The sequence below is a fragment of the Paramormyrops kingsleyae genome, chromosome 15 (genome assembly GCF_048594095.1).
Source record: "Paramormyrops kingsleyae isolate MSU_618 chromosome 15, PKINGS_0.4, whole genome shotgun sequence".
Classification (NCBI taxonomy): domain Eukaryota; kingdom Metazoa; phylum Chordata; class Actinopteri; order Osteoglossiformes; family Mormyridae; genus Paramormyrops; species Paramormyrops kingsleyae.
In genome coordinates this window covers 22,150,501-22,177,403 of record NC_132811.1, presented here as the reverse complement: position 1 = coordinate 22,177,403, position 26,903 = coordinate 22,150,501, and the positions used below count along the sequence as shown (strand labels likewise).

Sequence of the window (26,903 nt, the reverse complement as noted above, 5' to 3'; positions counted from 1 at the left end):
AAATTGCTGTTTTTCAAGTTTTGTATCCTCCACAATATGTCTAAAAGTTGACCAATGAGTCACTAATTTAAAATATCTCTTTTTTAATGCGGATATCAACTTTCCGTGTCTGTTTCAAAGAAACTTGTGAATAGCACTTATATTATTTGTACATGAGTTATTGATTATATGCATCACTTTTTTGCATTTTGCATGGTTTTTTACTGATCCACAAATCCAGAGGAATCCCTGATTGACCAAAGGTCTTTCGATCTCCACCTGTTAGGTGGGAAAGGCTTTATGTTCAAGGTGCATGACCTGCACGAGGGCGTGGTTGTGTACCATCACTCGGACAGCGACACCACCCGCGACCACATCGTGTTCCGCATCACCGATGGCCAGCACAGCATCCGGCACCGATTCCCCATCAACATCCTCCCCAAAGACGACACGCCCCCGATCCTGATCAACAACATGGCTCTCGAGGTGCCTGAGGGGGGCTCGCTCCTGCTGGAGGAGTACATGCTGTTGGCTTCAGATCTGGACTCCAGTGATGACTACATCCTGTACCAGATACTAACAGCCCCGCGGGCAGGCGAGGTCATCAGGAGGTCATCTCCCCAGCTCCCAGGTAGAGTGCAGCGTGACTCGTCTGTTCTTCTGCAAAACCTGCTGCATGTAATGTAGAAGACATGCCAAAGTATGAGAGCTTATGGCTACGGAGTAAGCTCATTTTCTGCATCAGTTAATCAGTTATAAAGGCAATATGTTATGTTTGGTTAATGGGCCGCACTGCGGCTCAGTGGGTGACGCTATTGCTTCATCACTTCATAGATGGGGGTTTGAATCCCATCTCCGCTGTGTTTGTGGAGTTTGCAGGCTCTTTCCTTGTTGTATGGGTTTCTCCTGTTTCCTCTTGCAGTCTAAAGACATTCATTTATGGAGCTGGGGTCTCAAACTCCAGTCCTGGGGGGCCGGAGCCCTACACAGTTTTTGGTTCACCCTCATTTAGCACACTTGATTTAACTCCTTGTGCTAATTACCACACAACTCTTGAGCTGAATCATCCGTGGTGGAACAGGGAAAGAACTAAGCTACACAGGGCTCCGGCCCCCCAGGACTGGAGTTTGAGACCCCTGATTTAGGGTAACTGGCGTTTCTAAATTGTCCGCGTCATACTTATGAACGGACCTCTATAAAGCCCATTATATTAAAATTTTAAGTCAAACATAATGGTTTATAATGACGAATGTATGCAGTAATCTATGACAATATTATGCAGCTTCAGCAGTTCGTCCATTCAAGGTACAATAAAATACCGGGTCTGGTTACTTTTATTATTACTGTATTATTATTATATACTGTATTCTTGTGTTTAAAATGTTTTGAAGTATTTCTTAAGTATTTCATATGCATTGAAAGGTAAAATGTATACTATCTACTAAGACAAAGATTTGACTAACTGAGGCTAAATAAGAACCGTATGTACCTGTTCTGACATAATTTGACTTATAGACAGACATAGGGTACGTGTCTCAATGGCAGCCTGGGGACTGCCTGTATGTAACCATGGAGTAACCCTCTGTCTGGAGTAGGCTGTAGGCCCCTCGTGACCTGGGATAAGTGGTTATAAGGTGGTTGGATATTTCGCTTAAAAATGCAAACTTCCTGTTAAAAATACTCAGCAGTTCAGGCGGTATTTAGAGGGGAAGCAGAGTGGATTGTATGGATGTTACCGGTGATGCTATCGCTCAGGAGTGCTGGTGACTAGCTTCCTGCAGAGGGACCTTCTCCTTGGCCTGATCTACTACAGACACCTAGGAGACGAGGTCTTTGAAGACTCCTTTGACTTCATCCTCTCCGACAGCCACCAGCCACCAAACTTATCCCAAAGACATGTGAGTGTCCCCCAACCTGGACACACCTGTTTTATTCTGCCCTGAATGAAAAAGAGAGTTACTTTCATTCTTAAAAGTAATTAAACATGCTTTAACAGTGGAGTATGAAATACTGTCCCCTGGTTAAGAACATCCGACTTACAGACAACTCATATGTTCAAACATACTGCCATAAACTCTATTACATAAAAAATTCAGGCTAAATACAATGATTCGTAATAAGGAATGCACAAACTACTTTGTGACACTTGTGAAAACATTGCGTGGCTTCAGCAGTTCGTCGGCTTGAGGCGCAGTACAGTATAGTACAGTATGCAGTTACTTTTATTATTTCTGCATAATAATTATTATTGTATTGTATTATTATTTATCTGACTTACCTACAAATTCGACTCAAAGACGGGCTTAAGGAATGCATCTCATCGGTAACCCGGGCACTGCCTGTGTACTTTTAAGAACCTGCTTCTTCATCAAGATTTTTTGCCGTCTTGCCGCCTGCCAGACGGTGGTGGTTCACGTCTCTCCAGTGAAGGACCAGCTGCCGCACGAGGTTCCCGGCGTCGTTCGCTCGGTCACGGTCAAGGAGACCGAGGTCATCCACCTCACTCAGAGCCACCTGCACTTCAGAGACCCAGAATCCCCCGACACAGACCTGATCTACTCCATCACCCGGCCCTGCTTCAGCCCCACAGCTGCCTGGTAAATGGCTTAGTGCAGTGTAGGCCAAAGCATGCGGAGACCTGGCCGTGTGGGGCTTTGAGTTATGGCCAGACAGTGACTCACAGAACTGAACAGCTTCATCTTCTTGGACATTTGAGTTGCATGTCTGAAAATCAGACACATATTAGTATTATTACTATTCCATCCATGTATCTGTAAGCCCCTTGTCCTGTTGGGACTTGCAGGTAGTATTAGTATACTTACGTACATTTTTATGAATGCTATCTGGAGTATTAACGCTTCACATGCAGGGTTTATAAGCTGCGTGCTGTCTTTGGACAGGTTAGCAGATGCTGGCAGGCTTTTCTATGCTGACAGTGCACTCTCCATGAAGAAGGACCCTGCTCTTCCAGTACTGAAGACTTTCACTCAGGTACCCAAAGCTGATACAGCAAATGCAGTTAGTACAGTAATTTGTGCCTAGACTGCTTGTTTCTGCTCAGTGTAATGCTCAAGCTTGTCGTCTCAGCACTCCATACCAAAACACATTTGATATTTTGATAGAAACGATGTCCTTTACGCTTCTATTTTTTCCTTAGTAAATGATTACAAGTGTTAGGCATTTCAGGTCCAGAAGCTACAAATCCAGATTGTGTTTCTACCAACCAATTGAGTGATAAAGAGTCACAATCACAGAGACTCAGCTGGTTGATAGAAACATAATCTTGGTCTGGATTTGTAGCTTCTGGACCTGAAATGCCCAACACTGGTAATCACATGTGTAATAGTTAATTAACTTGTGCATTGCCTGTGCATTTGGCTTCCCAGTTATTCTTCAATCTATTCAATAAGCCAGTCAAATGTTCCAGACTTGGCTCAGTAGCTCAGTCACATTGCACCCTTGCCTGTACTCCAGGCCACCAGGGGGCACTCACACCAGCTCCCTCTGTTACTCAGTGACAGGTTCACCTCAACTGCACCAGAGTATGCAGTGCAATGCAGCCCATATTACAGTGTGAATGACCTCAAAGCCCCAGCACCACCTGCATGGTTTTACATCAATACTTGTTCTGTTGCTCAAGCTGTTTGCACTGACCCCACCCCTCCTCCCCCCATTTTGACTCTGTTGGTTTCCTATGGGTTAGGCTGGGTCTCCTTCATACACTGGGGTGAATTAAAGCTGCATTCAGTGTGTGTCAGTGTGTGTCCTGTGAGGGACTCTGTGCAGGATGCATCCGGCTTTAACCGCCAGAAAGTTTCCACATCCCTTGGAGCCTCAGTGGAGCTCTCCGAAGATGGATGCATGTTTCCTGTCCATACGACGACTTGCCAAACACTTTAAAGCAATTCCCAAATGTCAGAAACTGTACTTCTTTGGGGCTAAATTTCCAAGTGCCCTTCCTGTGAGTAGATTAAAATAAATATGAAAGCAGAACCCTTTGAGTTGTGGTTTTCAAGGAGGGTAATACTTGTAGTAAAAGTGGCCGTGAAGTAAACCTCAGAAACCTGAGGTGCCACTTGTGCTGTCATGGGCACCACTCTGTTTACTAGACCGTATCTTACTGTTTCTGCTAAAGGAAAAGTGTGGGTTTCATCTCTGGCCTCTGGAGACATTAAGTGCTATGGCGCCTCTGAATTGCCCATAGTTTATTATTTTTTGTGCCCCCTGCAGACTGCCCCCTTTGCTGCCCTCTGTGCTGCCTCCTTTGCCCCCCTGTCACCCTTCACTGGGTAGGCAGTTGGAAGGTTGCGGTTCGGCATCGCCCTCTGCTGTGCTATGAAAGGCTTTCAACCTGTCTCCTCAGCATGCAGTGAACCACCTGAAGGTGGGGTACATGCCTCCACTTGAAGACATTGGACCAGAGCCCATCTTTGTGCAGTTTGTTTTCTCTGTGAGTGACCAGCAGGGCGGCGCACTCAGCGGCCTTGTCTTCAATATCACAGTTACGCCAGTGGACAATCAGCCTCCTGAGGTATGTATGTGTGACTTTGTTTGTTTAATCTGTTCCAAAAAGGCACTCTGGCATGTGGGCAAATCTTTAAATAAAATTTAATGTCATTCTGCGTCAATGACACCTCATAGACACTTCTGTTGGAAACAACACTATATTTGCACCAGATACTGTGAAATGAGGATCAGATCCTCACGTGAAAAGATGTGAGAAGGGCAGGTGTTGCGTGAATTTATATCGTCAAAGTTTGTCAATACATATGTCAAAATCCTGCTGCTAGTCTTGAAGTGTCATTAAACAGTCGAGCAAAAGAACTGAAACATGGGTTGGAAGAGACATGGCCAGGATGGGGTCACAGAGGGGGAAACAAGCACAAAGAGTCATTTCCAGAAGAGGACATGGAGGAGGAAGAGGCGGAGTGAATCAAAAGGAGCTGCCCTGGTCACTTAACTCCCCCAAATGAGACGGCGAGCGCCCCCCCTCCCCCCCACCCCCGTGAGGGTCGCTGAAGGTGCTCTCTGTCACTGTCACTCTCAGATATTTGTCAACCTCCTACGACTCGAGGAGGGAGGAGGCGTGTTTCTAACAGAGGAGCACATCCTGGTGCGGGACGCGGACAGCCGGGGGGATCAGCTCTTGGTGCGGCTGCGGACGGCACCTGAGCACGGAAGGGTTGAGCTGCAGGGGGTACCGCTGACGGAGGGGTACAGCTTCACCATACAGGACCTGCGGATGCTCCGGGTCAGGTGTGGCGGGCGTCCCCACACATAGACACACAGAGATGCACAGCTAAGGCTGTGTATGAAGAAGACGGACGGGTAAAGGTACACACAGGGCTTCACACTGGAGCTCCTCTTGCTGCAGATACATCCATGACGACAGCGAGACCCTGGAAGATGCCATAGGCTTCACGGCGACAGATGGCACCAACTCCGCTGACGGCCGGCTGCCCGTGCAGGTAACACCTTGGCGACTGGGCACACGCCAGTGGCCCTCGACCTCTCCTCACGCCCGGGTCGCTCACCCACGTCAACGTGGGCCTGATGGGAAGCTTAAGAGGTCAAGTTGGCTGCTTCTGGTGGCTCTACTGGCCACGCTGTGAAACTGGGCAGGGGATTAAATACCGGTGCCAGTCTGGATGCCAGGAAGGCCGTCTCTATCATATATCAGGCAGAAATGGCATGCAGATGTCTCTATAACTTGATAAAGTTGTAAAACTGCATAATATCCATTATTTTTGACTTAAACATCTGCCATGTGATTAAGTACCATGCAAGGTGTAGCTGAGGAACCGTAAGATCTGTTCTTTTCCTTCCTGTAAAGATCCTTCCCGTAAATGACCAGCCACCCCTGCTTGGCTTGGGGCTGCGTTCAGGGCTGACCTGCAAGGAGGGGGGGCGCGTGCAAATCACCGGCGAGAACCTTTTCGCCACGGACGCGGACAGCGACGACGCCCGTCTCTCCTACATGCTGGTGCGTGAGCCCGCCCTGGGGGAGATCCAGAGGGGCGGCGTCATGGTGGACAAGTTCACACAGCAGGATGTCATCCAGGAACTGATCTTCTATGTGCACACAGGTAATCGTTCACCTGAACTCTCCAGGTAAACACGCACACAGGTAAAGCAGGACATTCATCCAAGCTGGCCTGGTCCGGCCGTACCTCTCAAGGATTGTGCATTCCCACAGGAGGTGAGATCGGACCCCATCCTGTGTCCGACCCTGTCACCTTAATCGTGTCGGACGGAGAGGCTGGAGCTCCGGAGGGCTGTTGCCATGGAGATGCACCACCTGTCCCCCTGCACGGATTCCTTCCTGTATATGACCTTAACATCACCGTCCTTCCTGTCAACAACCAGGCCCCTGTCATAACGATTGGTAAAGCTCTGCACTGTGCGCCGTGCTACTGAGCGAGATGCGCGGAGTGCCTATAAGTCGGCCCTGGGGCTCGGGTATCTCCCTGCAGTCCGTGATACGCGAGCCGGCTCGGATGCCACAAGCCGATTCCTCTCACTTTAGCTCCATTGTGCTCAACTTCAGCTTTAAGGGTCAGTTTCTGTCCCGAACAACCTCCCAGTAAAAAGCGAGCGACAACTAAAGCAGGTCATCGGATTTGCATATTGCCTCTGAAGAGGGTTCCAAAGTGACAGGTAGCAAGCCAGGGCTGAGGAGGAGCCCCTTATCAGCGAGTCGCATGCCCTGCGCTGGGGGTGTCTGCGCATCTCACATTGTGTTTCTGCGCTGGGGTGTTTGACACGCCGGGGAGGGAGCGGGAGCTGGAACCAGCATGGAGAATTTCCTGTTAGACCTCAGCGGTTATCAATGGGGAACAGTGACCGTGTGGAGACAATGGTGGGGATGAGGCTGGGCTCCTGGCGGGCCCACGTTACCTGGCGGGAAATCCCGGCACGGGGGCAGGGGAGGCAGCAGCTGGTCAGGATTAGCGGCCGTGAGAGCGGCATGGCGAGGCAAGGCAGTGTTGGTGCCAAGATCCATTCCTTTATTATGATGGGAACGGCGACGTGGTCATTTGGAAATCGCACACGGTCCAGCCAATGTGGAGGCGCTTTGCGCGCAAATGTAATTGTTTAATTAGTTAGCGCTGAATAAAGATGCGCCGGACTGCCGGTCTGTCACTGCCACTCTCCCCGCGCCGCCTGCGTGCTTTATCATCTCTATCCCAGGCCCCCGGTCATTAATTTCTCCCCTTGTTGCTGAGTTTGATCCGTCCGCAGCCCCATTGGTGGCCGCTCTCCATTCATTATTTATCTGCGCAGTAAATGGGAGCAGATGCCAGCGAGGGCCAGCGATGATGGCTTCATCGAGGCCCAGGTGGCACAGGCCTGGCTGGGCGCCGAGCCGGACGGAAACCAGGGGGGTGGGGGGAGATGGATGAGGACAAGGCCAGACTGAGCGGTTTTTGGGACCATCGCTCCATGGGGGGGTCTATCCCTCACTATCATTTTCTGACTTTCCTTAGCACTCCTTTCTTTGAGAATTAAAAATCAGCTCATTACTGACATTGCGATGCCCTGATTTTTCAAAAGCTCACACCGAAATGGCATCTCATGTGTATGTTTCGAAATTCCCGTGATCTTGGCACGCAGTATAAATTAAAGTAAGCGAGTGTGCCAAGTATGGTTTAGTGTGTTTGTTTTTTTTTTTTGGCACAAATCAGAGTGTTTTTGCTGTGCTTGTTTGCCTCTTTTTCACCAGGGCACATGTTTATGGTTGACGAGGGGTCCGTCGCCTGCCTCTGTGGCGGCTTCCTGGGAGCCACCGACGCTGATTCCCCCCAGGACCAGCTCCTGTTTTCCCTGGATCCCCCCCCAGAACACGGCTTCATAGAAAACACCCTGCCCTCGCCCGGATTCGAGAAGAGCAACGCCGGGCTCGGAGTGGGTGAGTCCCCCCGATCTTCCAGTGAGTTCTGCCAGGAGAGCTTTGCAGAGAGCTGACTCTTGGTGCCTGGGGTCAGTCTCTTTCAGCTTTCCGCACCTCAGCGCCGGGTACATTAACTACGTCCAGGCTCGGCACCGGGGGGTGGAGGCCACGGTGGACCGCTTTGTGGTCAGAGTCAGCGACGGGGTGCAGAAGTCAGCCCCCGTCCCCTTCTATGTCATCATCAACCCCACGAATGACGAGGAGCCGTCCCTGTTGCTCGGCAACTTTTCTGTGAGCCTCTTCCTCATCCTCCTCGTCCTCATCCTCCTCTTCCTCATCAGCTGTATCTCAGCTCGATCTGGCCCATGGCCTCCACCTTTCTGGGTCCTGTCTTCCCTCAGGTGGCAGAGGGAGGGATGAAGGATCTGGGCCCGGACCTTTTGGATGCGGTGGACCTGGACGTACCTGCAGACACCCTAACCTTCTCGGTCCTAGTGCCCCCAGCCCACGGGATGCTGCTGAACGGCATCTATGGCCTGCAGATGAGCCGCTACCTGGAGATGGAGCAGGGCCTCCTCCAGCGTACCCTGCTCGTGAAGTCCTTCACTATTCAGCAGCTTCGGCAAGGTCAGGAGATTCTGCCCTGAGACACAGATATCACATTATCCACATTCAGAGCTCATCCTTTCATCTGTAGCTTTTAACCTTTTAACCATTAAGTGCTTTTTTATATTTGGACATCCTCTGCTTCTTGTAACCTGTTACAGTATATTTTGTATTTTAGCCAAATAAGCTTCGCTTTGCCAGTGGGATTATTTCACTGAAATCGTACAGGTTAACTGCCCTACTCAGGGTATAATGGAGCAGCCCAATCGCAGCTACGTCCTTAAACACCCCCTGCTGTCCTGGTTTCTTTGCTCTGTTTTGATGCTGATTACTGTCTGCATCCTAAGCTCAGCCGTCCTTCTGTGCTGGCCACCAGGCTCGTGTTGCCGTCCCGTCCCCCCCCCCCCCCCGGAGCAGATGTTGTAGATGGGCGTCACAGAGAACCCACGGCGCATTCGGCGCTTAGGAAGGGCCTTTCCAACTGTGCCCCGCGCCTCACGGTCGTAGCATGCTGGGAGTCTGGCGGCCAAGCGGCGTCCTCATTATCGAACGCGACAAGAGGGCGGAAACACACGAGAGCCAGCCACCAGGGCGGCGCCGGCACCAGACACCCACTCGGCTGCTTTCCCTATCATTTGCCACTCTTCCTCGTCTCCGAGAGGAAGGGGGCCAGTTGGGAAACTGGGGTGAGGTGGGGGGAAAAGGCATCCGACGTTCGGGCAGAGGCTTGTAAAAACACAGGCCAGCACAGAGCTTTGACTGTGCAGCTGGCTCATGTCGCCCCTCACCCTGAACCCCCCCCCCCCCCCCAGGAATGAAGATCATATACATGCACGATGACACAGAAACCTTCAAGGACGCTTTCAGCATGCAGCTGACAGATGGCATACGCGCAGTCCAGGGGACGGCACACGTCCGCGTCCTACCAGTCAATGATGAAAAGCCATGGCTGCGGAGGTAAGGACACCCTGGCACGGATTCCAAACCGTCGGATAGAGGCGGGTGGAAGTGGGCTGAGGGGGCTGCAATGCCAGAGGGACGGAGGAGAGGACAACAAACATGACCTACGCTGTCCGTGGGCCGAGGGCTCTGGGGCAGACTGGGAATTTCGCTTTCATCCTGCGGTACAGCGGCGTGTGATTCTGTGATGTTTGCCAGGGGGAGGCGTAGAGAGCACACCTGACTTAGTGTGTCTCTGTGTTTATATGGGAGCCGGTGACAGGCCGGCCCCACCCCGGTTCTGAATCAGGCTGGGAGTCCCAAACCCACTAGGGTTCCCCCGATGCCCCCCCCCCCCTGTCTGCTCAGAAATACTGGTCTGGAGCTGGTGGCTGCGGACAGGAGAGTCATCTCCAGTGTGCTGTTAGAGGTGGAAGATGCAGACACCCCAGCCCATGAGCTCCTCTACGTCCTCAGCGCCGGCCCCCGGTTCGGGCAGCTGCAGCTGAAGGTCAGCCAGAGTGCCTCAAACACCACCTCAGCTCTGACAGTCACTTAGCACACAGAGTCATGCCACTGAATTGGGCTCTTGATCTCAAGATGACTGGAAAAGAGTGTGGACTTCTGAAGAGAAAATTCTTAAGTAGGTGTCATTTCTGTGGAGTTATCGAAATTAAACATTTGAACTCCTTTGTTAGATTACATGATGACTGTGAGTTTTGGTCCCCAGTACTGCAACATATGATGAGGAAACCTGGCTTTTGTTCATTGGTGGCGTCACCTTGAAAACGATTAAAATAGACTCAGGGAGTTTTGGAAATTTGCTCTTGGAATAATGAAATCAATGTGTATTCATGGTCTCCTTTTGTTCAGTAAGAGGATTCTGGTCGCTCTGGAATTCGAGCACCAAACGACGTTCCTGATAGATTCGTGTTTGTCCAGGTCGGGGCAGGCTGGACTGATCTGAGGTCAGGTCAGAACTTCACCCAGGAGGACGTGGAGATGAACCGCCTGTGGTACCAGCAGACTGCCACGCAGGGGCTCAGAGGACACGATGGCTTCCGCTTCCACTTAAGCGACGGAGACCACATGTCGGCACCGCATAGCTTTGTGATCTCGCTGCAGGCCATGGCCAGAGGTGAGGGTGGCCGGGGGGCGGGGGGGCATATCCTATCTGCTCTCTGGCTCACAATCCTGCAAAATTTCCCCACCCCAGAGGTACAGAAGAACTGGAATCTCAGTCAGAGGAAGCTGCAGCACTGTCTGCTTTAGGGAACAGTCTGAACAGGCAGATGCAGACTAGCTTCAGGAATGAAGCTTCAATTAAGCTTCAGCTGACCTTCCCTTATTATATTCACTTCCATCCATCCATCCATCCATCTGTCCATCCATCCATCCATCCATCCATCTGTCCTTACCATATTTCTTCTTCCTTTAAAATTATTTGTTCTATGCCTTCCTTTTTATTTCTGGGATTCCCGACATGGTTAAGGGGACCTCACCCTCGTCACCAGGCCGGTGACCCTAACGGAAGGTGAGAGGGCTGTCCTGACGACAGACGTCCTGATGGCGGCCGACGGCGTGGACAGAGCGGAGGAGCTGGTGTATGTGGTGTTAGTGCCTCCGGAGCACGGGCAGCTGCACACGGTCCAAAACCCGGGAGTCCCCCTCGACACCTTCACCCAGCTGGACGTGGCTGCCCTGCGGGTCTGCTACACCCACGACAACAGCCGCATGGCCTCACAGGATGCGTTCAGGTTCTTATCACCATGGACACCGGACCCTGCCCAAAACGCTTTCTGTACCGAGCTGAAAAATATAATGAAGGCAAAAACAAGGTTTAGGATGGTCTAGTCTGATACTAAATGTTGTACACTATCAATTTTCTATATATATATTCATATATATATATATATTTTTTTTTCATTTTGACAAATCAGACAAATCATATTCATATAATTTATTTATTTCATCTATATGTCCCTATTTAAAATGTGTACTTGACTTTAATGAGACAATTCTTGCAATGTTCACTAGTTTCAATTCTAGAAAGTTTTCTAGCATTAGTTTTATAGTTTGGAATCAGTGCAGAAATGACTCTGACCAGCAGAGGGCAGCAGGGGGGCACGCAGAGGCAGCCTTTCCTCCATGTTCGTTTCCTGCCAGTTTGGCAGCAGAGCCGCATGGCTGACCTGTCTGTCTCGGGCCTCTCCTGCAGCTGTGGCCATGTTTGTCACCCAGAAGTCCTGACTGAGCGTCACCCAAGGGTTGACGTTTTTCAGCCAAGCTGGGCTCACAATGGGGGGGTCAGGGGGAAGGAAGGGGGGTTAGCTGGAGAGTGCACTTACCTCAGATTTGTGCCAGGGTGCACAGCTGACATAAGGTTCGCAGAGTGCAGCCAAAGCCCTGGCCCAGTGTGACCGCGGTAACTGACAGTGTGAACATGGATGGCCTCCTGAGCACCCCCCCCCTGAGCAGCCCCCCCCCCCCCCCCACCAGTCAGGACACACACTGCCACCGAATCCATGTGCATGAGGTGTCAGTAAAGCCTGCTGAACTGTCATGTCAATCTGGCCACTGTGGTCAAGGCCATGCTGGGCCATACTGGGCCATTCCATACTGGACCATGCCAGGCCAGGAACAGCGGCTTTCGAGGTTCTGTCTTTTTTCCTCCACGCACCGCCATGATATATGGGCATTCTTATGAGAATAATGACACCTTGTTGGTTGCCGGGGCAGTGTGGATGTGGGTAGTGCCGGCGGGTGCCCGTGCCATGCCAGGTCAGGTGACAGCTGCCACCAGCAGCAGCTCTGCAGATACTCGGCGCTGGTCTTCGGTATTGTCACCCCGGCTTGTGTTGTCACCTCGTGGGTGACAGGGACAGCCGGACTCACGGTGAGACTCCGAAATACTGCTGACGTAGAGATACAATGAGTCTATTCTTACCCAGTGCTAATTTATAGACCCTGTTTGGGTGTCCTCTTTTCTCTGGTGCAACATTTCTTTCTCAAGGTCTTCATTAGTTCTTCTCAGCTGATTTAGTATTTTGAAAGAATGTCAGGAATGTGGCTGTATGTTCCCTAACCCTAACCCTAACCCTAATATCAGACCTGATGCCCCATACAGCTTTATTATCAGCAATGGAGTGGCATCCAAAAATGGGACTTTACTCTTCCTCATCCGACATGGCGACCGCATCCCACCTACGCTGACCAACAATAAAGGCCTCCGGCTGACAGAGGGCGCTGTGGTGCCAATCTCCCCAGATGCCCTAGAGCTGACCGACCCTGACACGGCAGCAGAGAACCTGACCTACACTCTGACCCAGCAGCCCCAACATGGGAAGTTGCTCCTAAGAGGACACCCCCTTTCCCAGCCAAGGTTTACCCAGGCTGACATTAACAACTGGGACCTGACCTACCAGCATCAGAGCGGCCCAGCCCAGGCGGACAAGTTCTCCTTCCTGCCCTCCGATGGCACCAACACAGGCTTCCTTCAGTATGGCCAGCTGACTGAGGAGGCCGTTACCTTCACCATTCAGGTAGGCTTCTGTTCACTTTCACATGGAGCCAGTCCCAGTATCATCTCAACCATGGAACTTTAGCTAGTTCCAGTGAAAATGTAGAAGTCTTCATAGGCACTTTAAGATCATCCCAAAATGTACACTAAAGATTTCCAGTTTTAGAGGTCGCAGAACTTTATTCATCTGTTGCTCCAGTTACTTATTTAATCGTCCAATGAGTGATATTTATTATTTATTATTATATATTTATAACATTCTTTGATTGTTTATAAACATTACCGCCAATATTTGTGTAGTAATTTTTAAAGCGTAGTGCCACAAATAAATGCTAGGTGTTTCCACAATTTTGGCCACTACTGTGTATATGACTTCCAACTATTTTAATTGATTGAAGATATCTGGTCGCTCTGCAATTCTTCAGGTGATATTGGATCATGGACAGTTTTTTCTAGTATAATAACCTAAGTTGCATATTTAACAATGTAACAGCTCATAAATGCATCTTGAAGTCATAACCCATAATGGTAATGAAGGCAGATTAATACATTAAATTACAGAATGTAAATCACAATGTTTATAGTGCTTCAGTGTTAATGAGACTAATTTAACTGTCAGCTAATATTGTCTAAGCAGAAGTTCACTTCGTTTCCATAAGGTTGCAACCAATTCATTTTGCTTGTATTGTCACAAAAGGACAAGAATTTTTTATTAGGAACGCAATTATAAATCCAGCAGTACCCGCATATTCATTTTGAGATTGTGTTTGCACTTCTGGCTCCTAAAACGATATTTACGGCACATTTTACATAATTCTGCAATGAAATAAATATACAAATAAATTTTGTGACAATATTTTTTAAATAATAACAGGCTTGTAATTATTGTACAGAAGGCTTAGGATATCATGAAAGACTAAGAAGAAATAAAATTTTACTGAATACATAAGTAACTTATACTTAAAAAGTTTATGAAGGCTGTATGTGTCAGTTATGCATGTCTTTACATTACAAGTCAACTAAAGCACCTACATATTTCATAATAAAATACGGATAAAACATCATCTTTGAATCCTGCACCTTAAACGGTAAAAAAACTAGTTTATTAAGTATAATTAAAAACAATATCAATGTAATCTTTCTGTTCTGTTTTCTGCTGTTGGAAGTTAAGTTGTTCTTTTTCAGTGATTAGTATAATGTAATATTAAAATTCAGATAATATTTTGATTAAATGATTCAAATATCCATTACATGTTTTAAAAACTCGCTTATTGGCTGATAAATTTAGCTTGAGGTATTCTGGGAATTTCTGTATAAGCATGAATGCAAGCATCCGAGCGCATCTGAGCGCATCAGATTAGAGGGCTTATGATGAAGGAAAAGGTCAAAGGAAATCAAGTTGTCAAATACCAAGGGGAGTAATGAGCAACTGCACTGTAAACGGTCCCAAAACGAGGGCGAAGGATTAAGGCATGACGCCCCCAGCATCGTCTGCGGTGTAATAATATCCTTAAGTGTATATATGCTTTGTCTTTTGTTTTGTTTTTATTAATGTTTTTTTATCTAATTATATACACACATATATATATATATATATATATACACACACACACACACACACACATACTATATCTGATTATTTGACTTTATCACACTCATTTGCGTGATTTAGGGACGGATAGCACCATAGGGGAGTCTAGACTGTAAATCGGGAGTTAGGGGAGCTTCAGACATCCTGTTTTTACCCAATTTTTGTCTTATTTACCCTATTTTTGTACCTTGTTTTTTTTTTCTTATCCACTTAGCAATTTCTTATATATTTTTGTATACATTTTATGCAGATTGTATAGGGACCCCCCCCCTCCAGGTTGTAGGAAGGGAGATAACTGCTATCCACTGGTAACCGAAGTCCTTATTGGACGAGCAGAAAACATTAAGACAGTGCAGGTGCGTCATGTCTGCTGCGCGACATGAGGAGCTCGGGGTTCGGGCAGAGTCCCCACTGCATGCTATGCGGTGACAGCAGGGCCTCTCGCGCAGGTGGCCCCTCCCCACGGCCCCCGACGTGCTTGAATATTCTGTCGACATGCCAGCGAAGCGGCTAACACGCTGGCCGCCGCCGTCGGCCCCTTAGAGAGCAGGAGCATCGCCCTGTCGTAGGAGGCCGACACGACCCGCGTCCTCGCTCACTTGGCGGAATTGGACCGGTGCTGCTTTGAGCCAAAGAGCGCGCTCTCCTTCGGCTTCATGCCCGCAGTCTATCGCCATGGAGACGCCTCCGCGCCTGGCTGCAGTCTCGGCGTGCCGAGTGTGTAACTACTAAGCACACTTAGACTGACTGACTTAGACAATCGGAACATTTAACATGTGTGTCCATGGATAGGTGACAGAAACACAAAAGTAAAATATATATAAATACGTATAAATATCTTATAGCATTTGATTATTTTAAAGCCAGGTCAGTTGTATAATGTATTTACAGTTTTGCCTGTTCATTAAATTGTAACTACTGTAAATTCTAATAGTACAATTTAATTTTTATATTATGTGATGAAATCTTAGCAATGTGTGCAGCACATAAACATTATATTTGAAATATCTGAGATGATAATTCACCCCAAGCTTGCCTGAGTGTCCTTCAGCAGGGATTGTTTGTGGTATGACATCCTGAGAGTGCCATCTAATGGTGATGTGGTGTCAAAGCACAGCTTCTCTGAAGAATGCCCATTCATCTTTAAAACCACTTATGCTGGACAGGGTCACAGTGAGCTTGGAGCCTATCCCAGGAAGCAGGGGGCACGAGGCAGGGGACGGCCCTGGATGGAATGCCAGGCCATTGCAGGGCTCATATTCACACACAACGTGGACAATTTAAAGTCGCCAATTCACATAACTGATGACTGTGGGAGAAAACAAGAGTGACCACATGATACCCGTATAAACCCAGGGAGGATGTACAAACTGCACACACAGAACCAGGGATGGTAACGCCCAGAACCCAGGGAGGATATACAAACAGCACACACACAGAACCAGGGATGGTAACGCCCAGAACCCAGGGAGGATGTACAAACTGCACACACAGAACCAGGGATGGTAACCCCCAGAACCCAGGGAGGATGTACAAACTGCACACACAGAACCAGGGATGGTAACGTCCAGAACCCAGGGAGGATGTACAAACTGCACTATACAGAACCAGGGATGGTAACGCCCAGAACCCAGGGAGGATGTACAAACTGCACACACAGAACCAGGGATGGTAACCCCCAGAACCCAGGGAGGATGTACAAACTGCACACACAGAACCAGGGATGGTAACGCCCAGAACCCAGGGAGGATATACAAACAGCACACACACAGAACCAGGGATGGTAACGCCCAGAACCCAGGGAGGATGTACAAACTGCACACACAGAACCAGGGATGGTAACCCCCAGAACCCAGGGAGGATGTACAAACTGCACACACAGAACCAGGGATGGTAACCCCCAGAACCCAGGGAGGATGTACAAACTGCACACACAGAACCAGGGATGGTAACCCCCAGAACCCAGGGAGGATGTACAAACTGCACACACAGAACCAGGGATGGTAACCCCCAGAACCCAGGGAGGATGTACAAACTGCACACACAGAACCAGGGATGGTAACGCCCAGAACCCAGGGAGGATGTACAAACTGCACTATACAGAACCAGGGATGGTAACGCCCAGAACCCAGGGACGATGTAAAAACTGCACACACAGAACCAGGGATGGTAACGCCCAGAACCCAGGGAGGATATACAAACAGCACACACACAGAACCAGGGATGGTAACGCCCAGAACCCAGGGAGGATGTACAAACTGCACACACAGAACCAGGGATGGTAACGCCCAGAACCCAGGGAGGATGTACAAACTGCACACACAGAACCAGGGATGGTAACCCCCAGAACCCAGGGAGGATGTACAAACTGCACACACAGAACCAGGGATGGTAACCCCCAGAACCCAGGGAGGATGTACAAACTGCACACACAGAACCAGGGATGGTAACCCCCAGAACCCAGGGAGGATGTACAAACTGCACACACAGAACCAGGGATGGTAACGCCCAGAACCCAGGGAGGATGTACAAACAGCACACACAGAGAACCAGGGATGTTAACCCTCAGAACCCAGGGAGGATGTACAAACTGCACACACAGAACCAGGGATGGTAACGCCCAGAACCCAGGGAGGATGTACAAACTGCACACACAGAACCAGGGATGGTAACGCCCAGAACCCAGGGAGGATGTACAAACTGCACTATACAGAACCAGGGATGGTAACGCCCAGAACCCAGGGACGATGTAAAAACTGCACACACAGAACCAGGGATGGTAACGCCCAGAACCCAGGGAGGATATACAAACAGCACACACACAGAACCAGGGATGGTAACGCCCAGAACCCAGGGAGGATGTACAAACTGCACACACAGAACCAGGGATGGTAACGCCCAGAACCCAGGGAGGATGTACAAACTGCACACACAGAACCAGGGATGGTAACCCCCAGAACCCAGGGAGGATGTACAAACTGCACACACAGAACCAGGGATGGTAACCCCCAGAACCCAGGGAGGATGTACAAACTGCACACACAGAACCAGGGATGGTAACCCCCAGAACCCAGGGAGGATGTACAAACTGCACACACAGAACCAGGGATGGTAACGCCCAGAACCCAGGGAGGATGTACAAACAGCACACACAGAGAACCAGGGATGTTAACCCTCAGAACCCAGGGAGGATGTACAAACTGCACACACAGAACCAGGGATTGTAACCCCCAAAACCCAATGATGGGAGGCGACATTGTTACCCGCTGAAGAATTTGATTTAACGTGTCTCTGAAGGTGGAGTTTGTGGATAGGAAGCCACCAGGACTGGTGACCAAGAGGATCGCCAGTGTAGTGGAGAACTTTCCTGGAGGTAAACAAGGCATCTACATCACATCCCGAGACCTGCGGGCCTCCGACCCCGACAGCCCCGATCAGGAGCTGCAGTTCATCATCCTGAGACCGCCCCACTTTGGGCACTTGGAGAACACCCTCACAGGTGAGGTTACAGCCCCTCCTCGCTGAGTCTCAGGAGAGGTCTGCTGCAGTGCCACTGGCTGATCCCTCTCTCCGCTTTCCTGCAGGGGGCTACATCAAAGGTCGCTTTACGCAGCAAGATCTGAACCAGCGGGCTGTGCTGTATGTCATCTGGCCCAGCGTCCAGGGGACCGAGGACAGCTTTGAGTTCCAAGTCAGTGACCCTGCAGGAAACTCCATGCCTCCAGAAGTGTATGTCGATAGATACGTCTGCCATAAATCACCTGTTATAATTTATAAGTTTTGTGACTCTGGTATTTTTTATGCCAACTGTAGTTTTTACACAGAAATGGAATTTATTTATATTGCAGAAAAATTAGAATTTACAGTCACCATATTGAATTTTCATAGTAATTTTAAGATTTATTTAAAGGTTTTCATTTAAATTTCCACCTATGTGACAGTCTGACAGTATGAGTCACCAAATCCCAATACATAGCATCTTTTCAATTTGCTTTACATAGTTGCCTTTCAGTAAACAACCATTTTTTAAGTCCTTTCTCTGTTCAAAGGAATAATCAGAAGCAATAATGAAAATTTCATTTCCATTACTGCATTTCATATAATAAAATTTTAAATAATATTTTTTTCTTTTCACAAGTTGAATGATGAAGACCTACATGTGTATATCTGTGATACCAGTGTAGTGCTGAAGCTTAACTGACATGCTGCCCCCTGCAGACTGGAGGTGAAATGGTCCCGAGTGGAGTTTTCGGTGACGTGTTTCCGTGTGTGTGAGAACGTGGGGATGCTGGCCCTGCAGGTGACACGCAGTGGGAACAGCGTAGACCCTGCCTACACTGGCATCCAGGTATGCAGTGATGTGTGATGTCTAAGCAGATTTATAAGCCAACAGAATGAACAAGTGTACAAAATGATTTACATGATCAGAAATACCTTCTGCTGTCAATAGACATGCAGTCCGGTGAGGGTACCGTCTGTAAGCTGCCACAGAGCGTTCCCTAGCAGGGACTGGCTTTCTGTTCAGTCTGTTTCCCTACCTTCTGCACTGGATAAAGATCTGTGAGGCGGATGGACATTAACATTGTTTGTGGGATACTGTGTATCTTTTGTGTATATTTCAGGTGGAAAATGGAACTGCAAAAATAGGGAAAGATTTTACCCACAGCTCAGCTAATTTGATCCAGTTTGATCCAGGTTTGTTTGACCAAATAACATCAATATTTTGGCTAGATGACATTTTTAAAGCACCATTATCTTTTACATATATATCATTGTCTTTGCTCTAGGGGTGAACGTGAAGACGTGGAACATTTATATTAAAGATGATGGGTTAGAAGAAACCAATGAGAAATTTCAGGTGGTCCTGAAAGGGCAGAAGAACACGGTTCTGGGCCAGAAAAACAGAACCACCATTGAGATTGTGGACCCCAGAGGAGGTAATTGTATTACAGCTACGCCCCCTTCTGGAAAGGGGGGTGGCGGTTCATTGGACGGCATCCTTCCCTCACACGATATGCGACATTTGTATGTCACTCCGGTGTCCTCCTGTGCAGCAAAGACACGCAGTCATCAGTCAGGAGCCTGTGCGACCGTGTCAGTGTGTGACTGTGTCAGTGTGTGACTGTGTCAGTGTGTGACTGTGTCAGTGTGTGCCTGTGTGAGTGTGTGACTGTGTCAGTGTGTGCCTGTGTGAGTGTGTGTGCGCTGCGATGCACAGCCCCCCCATCCTGGCTCTGCCAGCACATACTGGTAAGCCAATGGGAGAAGGCTGGATAAACTCCATGCTTATCAACAGCAGTACATCTAGATCAGGGGTCTCCAACTCCGGTCCTGGAGAGCTACCGTCCAGTAGGTTTTCTATCGTACCCGGCTTCTGATGAGCCACACCTGTTGTCAGGTAAATACCAGGAACAGGTGTGGCTCATCAGAAGTCAAGTGGGACAGAAAACCTACTGGATAGTAGCTCTGCAGGACCGGAGTTGGAGACCCCTGATCAAGAGGGTCATCAAAGAGTAAAACTGCTACATATGTTTTGTTACAATGTCCCTGTAGCCTACGACCATGACCAGCATAAATGGTTATAAGATGGATGGATGGATGTCCCTGTAACAAATGTTTTTAGAGCTGAGATACAGCTGGATGTTTTTAGGGCGTAATGTCTGATTGGCTGTGTTTGCTCCAGGGTACTGTGACCCACATGAGCTGCTTCCCGATGATGGAGATGAGTGGTCAGCCCCCGCAGCCCCTCCCAGCGTCCACAGCGGCCCCTCACAGCATGCGGACCCGCTGACCCCGGACCCAGACGCAGACCACTGGGAAAACTACCGTCCCCGGGGGGACGTTCCGGACAAGCATGGCTTCCCGGAGGGGGGGGAGCCGCTGCAGGACCAGCCTGTGAGGAGGCCCCAGACAGCCCTGGGGAGACATGGCCACGTCGTAAGCCAAGTGTCACCTCACCTGACGACATGGCCATAACTTATGGTTGTGTGGTGATGGCAGTCAAACTCTAGGCTGTTCTTTACCTTTAAATGCACTAGTTACCTGTTTCACCCCAGGAAACAGAGCAGTATTTAATGTCCCTTGTAGAAAGAAGAATGCTTCGATTATTCTCTGCCGTTATGACTGCTAGAGGAGGTTACTTTGATGAATCAAAGATATGACATTTTCATGCTAATAAAGGTACTCAAATGGTAAACGTACTGTAAATTTATCTGTTAGCAAAGAATATTGAGTGTATTTTCAGTGAATGTTAAGTGAGTAACATACAAATGTAGAAAATCTCAATGTGTGCAAAAACTTTTGACTGGTAGAGTATATATGTGTGTGTGTGTGTGTGTGTGTGCGTGTGTGTGTGTGACCTATTCTTGATTTATGATTTATACTCTTTGTGTTTATCATCTGGAATCACAGGTTCATCCATCAGGCGTTGAGCTGAGGAACGGAGAGACAATATGGACAGTAAGCACCAGGATGTCTCCAGTGAAAGTCATTCTGTACTTACGTCATCCATTAATCACAGCCAAAGACAAATAATGATCATTTAAATTGAGTCTACATCAATCTGGTGTGTCTTATGGGGAAATATTGCCAATACATTTGATTTTGAAGTCAGGAATTCCCAGTTCATGCACCCTGTCTACATTAAAACTCTGTTTAGTCTGAATCATGATAACAAGAACAATCTATCAAATACTGTAAAACCAGAGACTTTGAGAGTGAGGTGGATGGGATGAGTTTATCTTATTGATTGAGCTGTCAGTAACTGATACTGGTTTGTGCTGGGAAGGTGGCCATTTTATCTGATTCACACACAATGCATTTGAGCTTAATCCCACAAGGGGATGTCAGAACGTCATACCAAAAGTGTGTAATGTGTGTCTTCCTCTGTGAAAGTTCCATGGCATCAATCCTGCACGGCCAGAGGGGAGAAACCTTCTGGGAGTGCAGTCAGCACCTCAGGTCCACCCCGAACTGGAGATCATGCCCATCTGGAGCTGGTCCAGCCATCATCACAGGGACCAAGGAAGCGAGACTGCTGGGGGTGGCCAGTCTCCCCCTAGAACCCGCCTAGAAGGGCTCACGAAAAAGGTCAGAACGTTTGTCTCAGTGCTAATGCGAAAATGGTTAACACAAGCACAACATCTTACTCTGGGAACACCCTCATCCACAGCCAGTCACTACAATTCTTTACTTTTTCAATGCTGGCTGGTTATGAGTCGAATCATGTCAGTACCTTCTAGTCCAGGGTCAGTGCTAAAAGAATGACCCGCCTCTTTCTCAGACTGAGGACTCCCCAGCTGACATGTGTCCGTCTGGCTGGACGGCCCGAGAGAGCCGCTGTTTCATCCTGAGTCACAGCAGGACGACCTGGAGCAGTGCACAGCACACCTGCACATTGCTGTATGGACCAGAGGGGCACAAACACGCACACAGTATCGGCTCTCGTGATCACGCTAAAATATAACAAAACACTGCTCACTTCAGTGACATCCATCTTCTCTTTGTTTAAAGGTTTAACAGCAACTTAACAAGTGTCCACTCCAAACAAGATATGGCCTGGTTATGGAAATTTGCCAGAAAGCAGCCATTTTGGATTGGTAAGGGCTGGTTACCTGTCAGTACAGTTCGAATGGTTTGTTTAGTTCCCTGGGAGCTTTGAGATCTAGCTACTGTTTTTCAGAGGTGTGAAGTTCAGGTACAGAAAGTACAAATCCAGACCAAGATTTAGTTTCAGCCAATCAATTGAGCATAAAGAGTCTCAATTCAAAGAGTACTCAACTAGTTGGTTGAAACAAAATCTTGGTCTGGATTTGCACCTTCTGAACCAGAACTTTCTGCCTCTGCTGTTTTCCTTCTTCTTGGTTTGTGTTTGCAGGACTGACTGGCTACAGGGGACAGTGGGCCTGGACTGATGGGAACTCGCTGACATTTTCCAGACTCAAGAAGCAAAGCAGTACAGAATTTCACTCCCAGGACAGGCTGGGCCTTCAGTGTGTGTTGGTCCAGAACCAGAAAAAATGGACACCAATGAACTGCACGACAGGACCAGAATATAAATATATCTGCACAGTACCAGCCCAAAATGTTCCACAACAATAGCACAGAATGTTTAAAAAGTAGCATGCAAAGTCATATCAATGCAAGAAATGTGTTTATGAAGGCCTGTTATGTTCATGAAGGCCTGTTTTGTTTATGAAGGCCTGTTATGTTTATGAAGGCCTGTTATGTTCATGAAGGCCTGTTATGTTCATGAAGGCCTGTTAGACTTTTTTTACAAATCAGTTTTTTATAATCAATCTGAGGGTCAGCCGCACAAATATAAGCAGAATAACAGTCTGTTATATATATAATTTATACAGGTTTGGATATTTCCTGTAAGACTTTTTTACTGGTAGACCTCCGAGTGTACTGCATGTATACTTTTCTGCGAAGAGAGTCTCTGCTCTGCTTTAGAAGCTGAAGTATACTTGGTCCCAAACTACATAGAATGTTTTATGTATGATCTGTATTCTCTTGCCAACATATTTATACATATATTTTTGTTAATTATGTACATTTGTTGTTTGTTTTAATGAGATTTCACAACCCGTTTAATAAATTCATGTAGTCCAGGCTCAGTGTGAAATAGTTATGGAAAATGGATGGATGGATGGATGGATAAAATGTGAAAAACCTGGATATTATCAAAAACTTACAAACCTCAAATTCCACGTGACAACATAATGATTTACTGTCAAATCTATCCAACATACCTACCGCTTGTACGTACAGTATTTACGTACCTGAGTGGTACCCGGAACGATTATTCGGAGCTAGTAGTTTCCCCCCTTTAGCCGGAGCACTATTGATGTGCGACTGTCATGAAAACAAGATGGCTGCCGCCATGGTGCAAATGTCATGTTTGTACCGTGGGGTTTTAGCGGTCAGGACACGGGCAATTAGACCACTGATTCCCGGCATCGTGCCACTTCAGTTTAGGACTTTCACAATGAAGAAAAACTCGGAGTTGGACGACAATCCTTTTTACCGTAAATATGCAGGCCAGATTGAGCAGCTGCGAAGGTATGACCACAGATTTGATGGTACAATAATTCCTGTCATGTCATTTCTGTTTAAAGGCGGCATCTAAAGGTAGTTCATTTAGATGGCTGGCATTGCATTTGCATTAGGTTGCCAGGAATGATTTTTGAACTATTTAATCAGTGTAATATGCCGTGTCCAGCTTAAGGGTGTCCTGTGTTGATGTTATTTAGAATTGCTCTTCCATAACAGATTTCCAGGTCATGCGCAGTATAGTTCTGTTACTTTAGAAATTTTTGGTCTGTGAAATCAAAAGTGAATCTGGAAATCCGAATGCAGTTAAAATAATAGTTCTCCTTTGCAGGTACGTTTGGCGACGTTGAATTAGGAATAATATACCCTGTTTGACTTAAAGCTTGTCTTTTTCCTGTACATTTAAACTGAACCTCAATGACACTCTTCTTATTTCTCTCAGCTCTAAGCCTCAAGAATTCAAAGCTAGGATGGAAAAGAGGACCGCGGTGAAAAGGGAACCGTTGGGGCACTCGAAGCAAGCAGAGTTTATTAAAGTCATGGAGCAAGAGGTATGCAGGCGCACATCAACCCTCCGTCTAATGGTTCAGTCTCACATATCTGTGAGAATCATTTTTTATTTTTTTTTTAAAGATTTTAAGTAATTGATACCCTGAGCTAAGTCATACCTTTTCCATTTTCATCTAATTTTGCTGGGTAAATATATGCAACCTGTAATTTATTTATAATGTGTGAAGATGAATATTTGGGTTAAATAAACTCCCATCGCCTATGCTTTTTGGATTTGCAGAAGGTTGGATCATGTCTCTTTGTTTTTCTATAAAATTACATTTTTGGTGAACTATGAGAGTTGTGGGTGTGACCATTTCATCAGAGCATGTCTCTCCCTCTGCAGCTAGATAAACGAAAGGAAAATGTGACAAGTTCTGGGGGATTTACCAGAAACAAGGTAATGATGCTTAAACTTATTTCAGTAATTGCATGGCATCAGTAGCATGTGTGTTGTACCCGAATGATGTCTTTGTTGTCAATCCCATTTTAGGCTCCATTTTTTGCCTTGACTGTCAGTGTGTAACATGCTTCTCTCCCCCATTACATTTGTCTGTTTTACACAGACCCTGGCATCAATCCTTAATATTAACATGGTCCAGGATAAGTCAGGGACGGAAATCGGTGAGGTCAGTGACCTTATTTTGACATGGTCAAAAAAAACTCAGAGTTGGACTTTTCTCCAGTGAGTTCTAATGCTCTCCATGTTTCTATTTAGCTTTGGATGCAGTACTTTTCCACAAAGGACACAATCAGTGCAGTCATTCCAGTAAGTTCCCAATATTGTATTCCTCTTACTAGACTGGAAATGAAATACCTACCAGTAATTTTGTGAATTTAAATATATAGCAATTATACTGACATTGTATCACCTATTCTAGGAAGAAACATTTAAAGTTATTCACAACAGAGCCATGTCCTGCCCCATGGTGAGTGTCTATCCTTTGGCCCGATAGCAGTATCTGTGAAACTGATTGCTTGTTGTTCTAAAGAGTTACCACGTGATGGCAGTGTTGTACAACTAAGAATGTGATTTACCTCAATTTCATTGATTCAAAACATCTGTCAAGATAGGCAGCAAGCAGTTCAGAGGCTGAAATGAAATGCGTTTGAATTAGCATTGAATGTAAGTTACTTTAAAATTAACAAGACAGTGGTAGATTGCTGTACATTACTGTGTCACAATGTTGTGCAAAAAATTGTAATAAAAGCCTCAGTATTCTGCATTCCAGTGAAAGGTGGAGGGTGGTGTTTACTGCTTAACTCTTTCCAAAAGCATTTAAACCAGATTTCAGAGTCCATAACTGAATATTTTCCTGTGTACTCACCAACAGTTCCTGTATGCCCTGCCTCAAAAGGAGGGCTACGAGTTTTTCTTGGGTCAGTGGTCCGGACAGGAACTGCACTTCACGTCACTGATTAATGTTCAGGTACATCTCCATGGATCTCGGTCACTTTAGTACATTTTTGGATGTAAGAATTTTGCTTATCATAATGTAAATATTGAAAGCAAAGGCTGGCCATTTGTGACCATGAGGGTTCTGCCTCTGTGCCTCTGATTGGAAGGTTGCCAGTTCAAATCACGTGTCGGCCAGAGGGATGTTTCCATTGGGCCCCTGAGCAAGGCTCTTAACCCCAATTATTCCAGGGACTGACTGACCCTACTTTCTCAATTGTATGTTGTTGCTTTATAAATAAGTGTAAATGTAGATAGTATTGGGCTGAAATTCAGTCTGTCCCTATAGATAGAACGGCTGTCGGCCTGCTTCCGCTTCATTGTGATCTCAACACCATGTGACTGTAGGTTGCTCATGTTGTCCTCATTGTCTTGCCCACAGACCATGGGAGAGAATGCTCCAAGCCAGCTGGTGTTGTATCACTATTCAGACCTGCTGAAAAGCAAAGGGATTGTGCTCATGACTGCTGAGATGGATGCCAAATTTATAGTACGTGATAATCTGAAATTTCAGATGCCTCAGGCATGCGGGAGATAAGCTGTTCTGTCTTCACGTTCCACATCAGTAATTATACCTGGAACCTGATGGTTATCTATCAGTCTTTCCACTCAAGCATTTACTGAGAAAACTAATTGCATACATTCTGAGTCATCCAAGTGGGCATAGATGTATAGGCCAGACAGACGACCTTAAGATCTTACAGGATTTATTCTTACAGTTTTATTCCTACATTTTTTTTTTCTCATCTTGCTCTGTTTAACCCTTTCCTTCCTAGGGTGTGCATCAGGCCCAGTGTTTAGCCAATCAGGTGCAGCTTTTCTATGGCACACAGCGACAAGAGACCTTCCAACTGGTTGAGACATTCAACCACCAGCCAACAATGTTCAAACATATGGCAGTAATAGCTGAGTTGGAGCAAGGTGGCATCAGTCTGGGAGTGTCTCCACTGAAGAGTTAAAGCCAGGAAGGACTGAGAAGGAGGACTTATGCTCTTATGCTCTTGAACATACATGCATTCGCCTGGCTCTTTGGACCTACGAGACAACGGGGATCGACGTTTCTGCTGAGACTGGCTCTGATCGGGCCTCTGTCTTTGTATTTATCTCATGTTCTTTCTGCTCAATGTTCTCAGAAGACAGTCATACCTTGTTCTTTCCTCCTGTAGACACCAGTGCAATAAATGGTGAAATTATTTTGTGGAGACAGTCTGAAGCCTTAAACTTCCTTTCTCTACCAGTTTCCAGTGTTTTACTTTTTAACATTGCAATGCTTGTTTTCTGCTGTATTCACCTGTTGTAACCCATGAGTAGAGAGACG

At 47.2% G+C, this 26,903-nt stretch overlaps 2 protein-coding genes across 5 annotated transcripts in view; both read left to right on the top strand.

Moving 5' to 3' along the window:
- frem1b (Fras1 related extracellular matrix 1b) overlaps positions 1-23,139 on the top strand; it is a 66,125-nt gene extending 42,986 nt beyond the window's left edge. For 3 of the 4 annotated variants that reach the window (XM_023813221.2, XM_072699575.1, XM_072699574.1), the window contains 28 exons: positions 266-610; positions 1,735-1,877; positions 2,380-2,576; positions 2,880-2,970; positions 4,343-4,510; positions 5,027-5,235; positions 5,354-5,447; positions 5,813-6,065; positions 6,176-6,364; positions 7,703-7,888; positions 7,965-8,161; positions 8,272-8,497; positions 9,289-9,433; positions 9,785-9,926; positions 10,358-10,553; positions 10,908-11,172; positions 12,543-12,957; positions 17,824-18,025; positions 18,111-18,255; positions 18,745-18,874; positions 19,149-19,221; positions 19,314-19,463; positions 20,210-20,463; positions 20,938-20,985; positions 21,421-21,615; positions 21,809-21,927; positions 22,039-22,124; positions 22,403-23,139. In XM_023813221.2, the coding sequence (XP_023668989.2) occupies positions 266-610; positions 1,735-1,877; positions 2,380-2,576; positions 2,880-2,970; positions 4,343-4,510; positions 5,027-5,235; positions 5,354-5,447; positions 5,813-6,065; positions 6,176-6,364; positions 7,703-7,888; positions 7,965-8,161; positions 8,272-8,497; positions 9,289-9,433; positions 9,785-9,926; positions 10,358-10,553; positions 10,908-11,172; positions 12,543-12,957; positions 17,824-18,025; positions 18,111-18,255; positions 18,745-18,874; positions 19,149-19,221; positions 19,314-19,463; positions 20,210-20,463; positions 20,938-20,985; positions 21,421-21,615; positions 21,809-21,927; positions 22,039-22,124; positions 22,403-22,626 (5,087 nt within the window). In that variant the 3' untranslated portion in view covers positions 22,627-23,139. The remainder of the gene's footprint in view (positions 1-265; positions 611-1,734; positions 1,878-2,379; positions 2,577-2,879; positions 2,971-4,342; positions 4,511-5,026; positions 5,236-5,353; positions 5,448-5,812; positions 6,066-6,175; positions 6,365-7,702; positions 7,889-7,964; positions 8,162-8,271; positions 8,498-9,288; positions 9,434-9,784; positions 9,927-10,357; positions 10,554-10,907; positions 11,173-12,542; positions 12,958-17,823; positions 18,026-18,110; positions 18,256-18,744; positions 18,875-19,148; positions 19,222-19,313; positions 19,464-20,209; positions 20,464-20,937; positions 20,986-21,420; positions 21,616-21,808; positions 21,928-22,038; positions 22,125-22,402) is intronic. The other variant, XR_011982653.1, reaches the window with a different exon arrangement.
- Positions 23,140-23,348: 209 nt separating this feature from the next.
- On the top strand, positions 23,349-26,787 carry atpaf1 (ATP synthase mitochondrial F1 complex assembly factor 1). The gene is made up of 9 exons (XM_023813240.2): positions 23,349-23,589; positions 24,023-24,131; positions 24,476-24,529; positions 24,696-24,758; positions 24,848-24,898; positions 25,011-25,058; positions 25,464-25,559; positions 25,968-26,075; positions 26,362-26,787. The coding sequence occupies exons 1-9, from the start codon at positions 23,375-23,377 to the stop codon at positions 26,542-26,544; spliced, it is 927 nt and encodes a 308-aa protein (XP_023669008.2). The 5' UTR covers positions 23,349-23,374; the 3' UTR covers positions 26,545-26,787.
- The last annotated feature ends 116 nt before the right edge of the window (positions 26,788-26,903 follow it).

Bases quoted from the DNA above. Each gene is read 5' to 3' on its own strand.
- atpaf1 (XM_023813240.2), top strand. From the start codon at position 23,375: ATGTGCGACTGTCATGAAAACAAGATGGCTGCCGCCATGGTGCAAATG. The intron at 24,899-25,010 runs GTAAGTTCCCAA...CACCTATTCTAG, and splicing joins CAATCAGTGCAGTCATTCCA to GAAGAAACATTTAAAGTTAT. The intron at 25,059-25,463 runs GTGAGTGTCTAT...ACTCACCAACAG, and splicing joins GAGCCATGTCCTGCCCCATG to TTCCTGTATGCCCTGCCTCA.